We start from the raw sequence: 9,320 nt of genomic DNA, 5'->3' as shown, positions 1-9,320 counted from the left end.
AGCTTGCTTTTCATATTGTCTACAATGAGTGACAGAAGTTCATCCAAATAAGATATTAACATCTTCACAGAGATCTCTTTGCCATGAGACTGTGATCCCTTTGGAAGAGACAGAATAAGGTACCATGATATAGAGACTAACCAAGCATGAGGAAGACAGATTTATCTTCAGTTAACCTGAATGTGTATTTCCTGATAATGATATTTTTCTATCAAACTTTACACTTTATAATAACTTTATAACAAATAAATCATTAAAAATTTGATTCCTAAAGGTCTGTAATTTGTTAGTACTTACTATGTAGAAGAAGCAATGCTTGTAAAACTAGAGAGACAAGAATTCCCAAGCTGGATGTAAGCTCTACACTTCTAAGCATCTAAACTTACAAATCAGGTATCCAAATGTTTTGGAGCATAACTGGTTTCTATCACATTCTCTGGATTCCCAGTCTTTTTAGTGTCTCTAAATGTTTCCCTTTAAGCCAGATTTGGGTTTTTGTTTGTAAAAGTAGGTTCTAAATTTAAAACACAAGGATTAGAGAACTAAAAATGTACTTGAAACAGACAAATACTCTGCAGAATTACTTAATGGAAGCTTTTTGCATTTTTTAAAACTTTTCTAAAGTGTTCACGAGTGTTACCTGGAGGTGAACTGAGATGAGCTGTTTTCATTTCTATTAAAAAAATTAGTCAAAACCTATGGCACAAGACCATTCTGCTATTTGTAATATGGTAAGTAAACATTTCTAGTTATAAGCACAAAGTAAGAATCTTTGTGCTACAATAAGCATCAATATTAATTCTTTTTGTTCTACTCCACCATAAAATTTGAAATTTAAGTGGAAATGTTGCTGCTAAGGTCCACATTCCCCTTTTATTCTTAAATGGTCCATTAGGTTTTAAGAGTATCTTGACATGTCTTCAACATACTTAAAATAAATTCAAAACTGAAAGTTTCTGCAAAGACAAGCACAAAAAGTCAAAAGATTTTTTTAAATACAAACACAGAGTACAAGTAAAAAGAAAAGCTGAAGACAAATTGATACAAAAAAATCAGTATTTATGTAAAAAAATAATGCACTGCATATTGTAAAATCAGTCAGTTACAGTATTCACCTTCACAGAGATTTCTACATTTTCAGACTTCAAAAGGTTACACAGCAAGAAGAGATCTACGCGAGAGGCAGACTGCTTCCTAGATTCCATCCCAAAAATTTATACCCTGAGCCTGCAGGGAAATTAGAAGCAGGATACAAACTCTGCTGACAGTGGAGTGTGTTCTTGTACTGCTAAAGCATTTGTCCAGCTCACATGGATCTGGAAGTCAGAGCCAGTCGATCTTTTACCAGGAAACAGCTACAAAAATTAAGCTTCTAAAATGGGGTTGGGATGAAGGTGCAAGTCAGTGAGTGGATCCTCCATGTTCAACACACAGGAACTGTCCTGGAATCCAAAAGCTCACTTTATGAAGACTTCATCTCACTTAGACAGGTTATCTAAGTTCATATATACTTTACAAATACATTTCATACCATGCAAGTTTAAATATTTAACTGTAACACTAGAATTCAGCCCTTTTCTTCATAGTTTTCTCAGGAGAAAAAGTTTTTATTACTTAAACAGAAGGTTTTATTTTTTCACTAAGATAATTGGAGGAAATCTAATCCTTTCCTGTTGCAAATCACTATCACCCTATCAACAGTAATGCATTCATGTAGTTGAGGGTCTGCCCCAAAAGTATCTTAAAGCCATGTATTAAAAAAATATTATAACAGGATATATTCTCTAAAAAAACCCCATCTAATACACAGTCTGATGAAGCATGAGAACTCGTACTACAGCTCTTCACTTTTAGGTACTACATACTCTATAACAATCATCAGGTAATAATTCCTAGTATGGAAATACAACAGCAACAGCTTTCCACTACTGGGCTTTTTTTCTACTTCCAAAATGCCCAATAAAGCTGCAAAACCATGAAATTTTTTAAAGTATTGTAAGACAAGCAACTTCAAACTGGATTTTTACTTAAAACCCCCTCAGTTCTGCTCTACCTTTTGGTGCTAATGGCTCTATAATGTTGAAACAAATTTTTTTTAATATAAAGTCTCTGTATTTACTACAGAGAAAACTAGTATCACATACTAATCCTCAATTTCTCAGAAAATCATATTTATAGTGTGCAGTTTACATCTGAGATAAACGAAACAAGATTGTCAAAACAGTACTTCAACATGTAAGAGATGAACATATAAAGGCACATACAGATTGTCAATGATTACAACACATTTCTTTGACAAGAGAATATTTTCTGCACTTGTAAACAGCTTTGTTTACATAAAGGCTCACACCTTTAAAGTGAGGTTAGTGCTGCTGACTCAGTTATTGCTACATTCACAGTTTAATAGAATTCTAGACAATATATGAGGTACACTCCCAAACAGAGTCATCTTCATTTCTTCCTTGTTCATTTATCATTAGATAATTGAATTATGCAGACTAAAATTACTGACCATTGGAGCCAGTAACACCCAAATCATCAGATATGAGACGAACATTAGCACTGACTGAACTTCAGAAAACTAGAAAGTCATTGTTGCAGAAAAAAATTCTTGCTCTTCATTACATGAATATTTTCTTCATTTTTATGTATGCTAGTAAACTTTTTTTCTGGGCACATTAAGAGCCCATTCAAGCTGTAATAGAATTCTTGCACCTTTTGACCAGCTATGTTAATTCAGTCTCTTGATGTAACAGCTAGGAGTCAAAAATCACCTTCCCTTTGATCTTCTGGCATACAAGTCTCTTACACTTTTTGTTAGCTGCTTTATGAATACATTGTATACTCTTCCACAGTATGTGTGCGTGGTTTTCTGTAACTCCCGCTCTAGGGGCTGCAGCAGCGAATGAACCAGGTCATCTCCAAATGAATACTGAAAAGAGGTTAAGAAAATTTAAGGTTAATATGGAAGAGTGTCATTACTCAGAGGTATTAGAGTTTTATAAAAATTATTTTCAGCATCACATTTGCTGTCTATAGGTTTATTAAATGTTTTCAAGAACTCAGGAGTGTTTCTGAATGCAATAATTTAAAAACAACTCTAAATTACAAAAGTACAATCTCATGCTTTCAATAAACCTAAGAAGAAAGATTTCTTTTATGCTAGGCAAATGAACGTATTCAGACAGGCAAGGAGGAAATTTTTAAAAATACCTTACCCAATTGTCGCAGACATCTTTTCACTAAAAATCCTTTCTTTAGGATTTTTCCTTCTGAGAAGCTAAGAGGCCTCAGAGACAGAATGTAAACAATGGTTATCTGCTGCTGTGGAATGCAACAGGTCCACCTGTGATTGGCCCATCTTGGATGTTTATAATTAATGGCCAATCAAGGACTGAGCTATCTCGGACAGAGTCCGAGCCTCTGTTATCATTCTTTTCTTTTCTTTTCTATTCTTAGCTTAGTTAGCATCTGAGAAAACCTGTCCTTTTTTTTTTTAGTATAGTTATAATGTAATATATATATATCATAAAATAATAAATCAAGCCTTCTGAACATGGAGTCAACATTCTCATCTCTTCCCTCATCCAAGAACCCCTGTGAACACAGTCACACTCAATTAAAAATTTACAACTCTAAAATGATTTCTGGATATTTTTTTTTGTTGTATGGTGACTTTCTCAAATGACACATAACCTTTAAGTAATACAAGTCTTATCAAACTATAATGAAACAGCAGTATAAAAAGTGGTACTGACGTTTCATTAAATTGAATGATGGTCAAACACATATTATGTTTAACATGGGCATGAAATAAAGTTGTCATTAGCTTAACACTGCAATGTTTTTTATAAACAAATGCTAAGTTAAAACAGCATTTTGAAGTAACATAATTTTGTTCATCTTATTACCACTGAATCAGTAGTGGTTTACATACTTTCTCTGACGCATCCACATATGAAATGGAATCATAAATAAAAGGAAATAATTTTTTCTTCTATTTTAGACAATGCTCAAAGGAAACAAAGAAATAATATTTTTATGGAAATACAATCACTTTCCCTGCAATGTATTCTCAGACCCCCAAAAGTACTTTTCTTCATTTTTATACCTGTATGACAATGTGTTATAAAGCAACATTAAAATATACTCTTGATTTTTGTAGGTTATACACACACAGTAGCCTGCTGCATTAAAATGTGCATCAGTGCTAAGTTTTACAGCTCTTCAGTGAGTATACTGATGTAGTGATAAATGCCTCATTAGATGACTTATTTGCAGAATGAAAAGAAGTCATTTTGCTTAGTATTTAAAGGAACAGCAACATATTAATACACTGAATTTCTGGAAACGGTCAAAACATAGTATATAAAAAAAAATTTACAATCCAAATCTAGATACAATTAGGTATTAAAGTGTTGCAGTAAATACACACTAACTTTGGGAAGAAGGGATTTTTTTTCTGCACTTTAAAATCTCCAAAAAAATTAAGTTTCTGGTGATGGCTCATTCAGATATCATGGAGATAAAGATTGTCCCTCTCTACTCAGCACTGGTGTGGCCTCACCTTGACTAAGTAGTGCGTGCAGTTTTGGTCACAATGTAAGGATATAAAGCTATTAGTGTCCAAAGGAGGACCAAAGATAGTGAAAGGCCTTGGGGGAAAGCATGTGAGGAGTGGCTGAGGTCACTTGGTCTGTTCAGCCTGGAGGAGACTGACGGGAGACTTCACTGCAGTTACATTTTCCTTCTTAGGGGAAGAGAAGGGGCAGACACCGATCTCTGCTCTCTGGTGACCAGTGAGAGGCAGGACCTGAGGCAATGGCCCGAAGTTTTGTCAGGGGATGTTTAGGTTGGATTTTCGGAAAGAGGGTGGCTGGGCACTGGAAGAGGCTCCCCAGAGAAGTGGTCACAGCATGAAGCCTGGCACAGTGCAGGAAGTCTTTGAACAATGCTCTCAGGTGTATGGTGTAACTTTCAGGGATGGCCCCATGCAGGGCCAGGTATCTGGATTTCAGTGATCATTGTCGGCACCTTCCTATTATTCAGATATTCCAAGATGTCCAAAAGCTCACAGAAACAATTCACCAGGTGATTTATTAAATAAATGAGAATAAAGCCTTTTAAATAAACACTGACAACTACAGGCATGGTTCTCAAATCCTAACCTAGATACAGTCTACACTCTGTATCAAAAGATGTTCATCAAAACAGGAATTTACTGGAACTCCATCCAATCAATAAAAGAGAAAAAAGCAGTAAAACACTTGATGTTACTTAAAAGTGAAAAAATTACTTTGTTGCAATCAAGGTGAATATCAACATGCCTACAAAATACATTTACCACTATAGATAAACATACACGAAAGAATACAAAGTACAATACAAAATCACTTACATTTTTTATTGCTTCATAGACAGCCCTAAAAGTTGGTTGTTTATCATCGTGGTAAACACCTCTATTTCCATGAAGAATAAATATACCTTCTTCTTCAGCTGCCTTACAATTGCTTCCATAGATACAGTGGTCAGGCCGGTAATTCCATTGGCAAGGAAAGACATAAAGACTTTCTGTGTGGAAAAATGAGAGCCCTGGGTTAAGTATCAAAATTGTTTCAGGAAATAAACCAATATTTTCTTTATTTATTTAGGACAGCTTTATAAATTTCTGTAAAGTTGTTTTGAAATCTAACAGTTCATTACACTCTAGCAAGCTCCAGCACTGTCTCAAATGCTTTCAGAGAACTAAGTAAATGAATAGTCCCTTGAAGGCTTTTACCCAAAAGCCTGCTTATTGCATATTTTCCTGGATTTTTTTTCCTGGAGATTTTTTTTCTATGGAAAAGATAACTTCACAGTGGTTAGGCTGAAAATCAATGTGGATTTACCTGGATTGTGAAAAAACATAATGTTCAATAGATCCTGATCACCCCATGTTATGTTCAGCTTGTATTTCTTCAGTAGTGGCATCAGAATTTCTCCCCATTGTAACCGGACTGGTGTCATATCATTCTGTTAAACAGAACAAAGCAAAACCACACATGTTCAGGACAGTTACATCTATAGGGATGGAAATGCCTTACAGAATCACAGTAGCTAGCACTGCAAAGGTACAGATCTCAAATGTATAGACAACTTCTTCCTTTTAAACCAAGAAGCCTGTCTAAAGAAATTCCTTACAGACATTTCCAATATGCTTTATTTCTCAATGATCAACTTACCGAAAAATTTTCCTCTAACATCTCAAATCAAGAATTCTAAGAATAGCAAGGGATTTTTTATGCAGCAGTAGGATCTAACACCAAAACTGTGTTTAAGTCATGCAGCAAGTAGATGGGGAGTATTTAAATATCCACACGTCATGCGATTTCTCTCTTTTTCACAGAATTATAATATACACAGGTTCTAACGCTAACTGCAAAAATTCAAATCAGTTCAATATAAAATTAATTCTTAAATAGGTCCAAATACAGACAGAGAAAAAATACTGGCTACAAAGTAGTGTACAAAAATACAGAAATCCTTCAAAGGTTTTCAGAAGTATTTTCATCAAGTTGAACTTATTTTTTTAGTTACTGAACTTGAATTTCCTCATCAACACGACAACTTTTCAGTAGCAAAAGTCAGTAAGAACCAAAACAACAGCTGATACCAAATTCCTGAATTCTTGATGTAGCAGAATCACTTCAAAAGACAAGGAGCTCTTCTAAGGTTCTGGTTGAGAAGCAGCTACTTGGAGTAAATTGGCCTACACTGAATTCCATGTTAACAAAGGGATTCAAATCTGCAGTTTAAATGGTTACATATTCTAAAGCTAATCTCTTATCTTTACAGCTTATTTAAGATTTATGAAAAGGAACAAGGCTGCTCACTTTGTACTTCACAGTTTTGAGAGTGGGGATGGAATAGCAGTAAGTCCCATAGAGAGAAAATTCCTGAACAAGTACAAGCAATTTAACCTTGCTGCTTTTTAAGCAAGTTGCCAAAAGAAAAATTGTATTAGAACTCCAGTATAGTTTCAGATTTGCATACAGGAATATCATGTTAAGAGACAGGAGCAAAATACTCAGTTTGAGATGTACAGTATCAAAGACTTCTTTCTCTGTGCTTTACACTGACAAAGTAGAAAGTGCATAAAATTGCAGTTCAGCTTTTACTCTTCCCTCAGATCACTTCAGCCATCAAATATGAAGGGCTTTCAGAACTGAAGACTAAACCAAGAAATACTACAAGATTTCAGACAAGAATTAATACAAAAAAAGATCTATACCTTATATTATGCAAGAAGCCAAACAGAATATTACAGTCTCTCCTCTCCTAAAAAATTTATGATTATGATTTCCTGCAAGTATTCAATGAGCACAGGCATAAGAAATGCACAAGAAAATTCTTTGCCAGTAAGAATTATCATTAGATTAAATGCAAAGTGATTATATTAAATAAAACACAAGCTTTATTACTAAGCTAAACCCTTCCAAAAAAGCAAATAAATAGGACTGAATCACAGTCAGTAAAGATTACTCCCTCACCTGAAATTTGCAATTCCCAGAATACTGACCTAAGGTTTAAGTTTAGACAAAATGCTAACAATTAAAAACAGAATTAAATTACCTCATTCATACCAGGCAAATGATGGTACAAAAATATACAATGACAAATACAGTTTTAGAGCAACACATAGAAATAGAAGTTTAAATTGTTTAAGTCATTATTTAATAGAATTTTCTTTCCACTTGCACAGTTTTAACAGCAGAGAAATCCAGAGGATATCCCAAGAAGATGCAAAGCAGGTAAGAACGTGCATCACATAGCCAGATGTCTAGAAGCAATGCTACTTGACAAATAGTGCTGTCAGATTTAAGAACTGGAAACTGTAATATTTCCATAACCTTTGCATAAATAGAAAAGAGCTATATATTAATAAAACAGCAGTGATATACAATGACACCAGTGTAGGAGCAAGGGAAACTACTTGAATAATTACTTGTTTCCCTTCTTTAAAATAGTCCATTGTAAGGTGAAAGCCTGAGAAGTAGGATTCTGATAGAACTACTTTTTGGAAGTTACTCAAGTAAAAAAACTCGAAGAAAAAATATTACATTAATTTTAAAATGTCCAGAATATAAGCCTTCTCTACAGTATTCCACAACATGCAAACAATGCTAGCAATTTGAGAAAAAATCCCCAAATGATAGTAGGCATTTCTGTGATGACATCACACTGATACAGCCAGGTTCTTAAGAACTCTCAAAACTCTAGTTTATTTGAGCAGAAGAAAATGTGCAAGAAGAAAAAATATGGAGGAACATCAAAGTATTTTCTGACATTTTGGGTCGGTTTTTTGTTTGTTTAGCTTGGTCATTACTCATTTCTGTACCAGAAAACTTCTGCTTGGCAAAGGCTGAAGTCAGACTTAAAAAAGCTGTCACATTTAGCCTTTACTTTTTTTAAATTCTAAGAAAATATAAAGCTGAGGAAAGGTTTTCAAATCACACAGCAATATCTAAACAAACTGCAGCTGTGTCCCACAAACAGCTGACCAATTTAAATTTCCTTAATGCCAAGGGAGAGCCAGCCCTCTGCCTTCTGTTTACATGATGCTGTTCTTACACTAAAAATGTAGTGCTAACACTTACTGCGTGTTTATGTAAGCTGATATACTTCAATAACCCAGCAGAAGGTTTTCTTTTTTTTACTGTTAGCAAATTGAATTGAATCATAGAAACGACCTAAAATCAAAGGCTACAACCAAGTAAATAAGAGAAGTAGGGATAAGAAGCTACTAAGAGACAGAAGCCTTCCTTTTAGAAGCAATTTGGTTTTTTGCAGGCTTACCATATTTCTTGAAACTACAGCCCTAAGCAACAATGAATGATAAAAAAAAGTTGTAATGGTTTAGGTCATAGAAGCTCTCTGAACTTTGTTTCTTTTTTCCTAAAGCATAGCTGTGAACCTTTGCACACTCTATCTGAAGTTCATTTATTTGGGGCTTGTTTTATTTTCTAAGAGCTTGCTCCCTTCCTTGAGTGCGTGCATCTCAAGCATCAATAACCTTCTCAATAAATGTGATTGAAGTCATTCCTCTCTATTCACATTGCCTCACTGGTCCTTTTGCTTAAAAGCACCATGCCTGTAGCATTTGCTATATCTCTTTAAAAAAAAATCTACATCTATATGTATACAAATACAAAAAAAGTCACCTACTATTACCTCTTCAATATCCTAAACAGTCTTGACTGCTTTACATTCCCATTTTCTAACTGCTGCTTAGCAGAGACAACATGTAGGCACTAACCATCAGAAGCTTCACTATGAATTCT

General features: G+C 34.5%; 1 protein-coding gene across 2 annotated transcripts in view; it reads right to left on the bottom strand.

The window, feature by feature from the left end:
- Window positions 1–1,038: 1,038 nt before the first annotated feature.
- GXYLT1 (glucoside xylosyltransferase 1) overlaps window positions 1,039–9,320 on the bottom strand; it is a 29,197-nt gene continuing 20,915 nt past the window's right edge. For both annotated transcript variants that reach the window (XM_066549947.1, XM_066549946.1), the window contains 3 exons: window positions 5,889–6,012; window positions 5,399–5,571; window positions 1,039–2,932 (listed from right to left, as the gene is read on the bottom strand). In XM_066549947.1, coding sequence (XP_066406044.1) covers window positions 2,771–2,932; window positions 5,399–5,571; window positions 5,889–6,012 — 459 coding nt within the window. In that variant the 3' untranslated portion in view covers window positions 1,039–2,770. The remainder of the gene's footprint in view (window positions 2,933–5,398; window positions 5,572–5,888; window positions 6,013–9,320) is intronic.

Source organism: Molothrus aeneus, chromosome 5 (assembly GCF_037042795.1).
Source record: "Molothrus aeneus isolate 106 chromosome 5, BPBGC_Maene_1.0, whole genome shotgun sequence".
In the NCBI taxonomy this organism is placed as follows: Eukaryota; Metazoa; Chordata; class Aves; order Passeriformes; family Icteridae; genus Molothrus; species Molothrus aeneus.
This window is presented reverse-complemented; position numbering and strand designations above follow the sequence as displayed.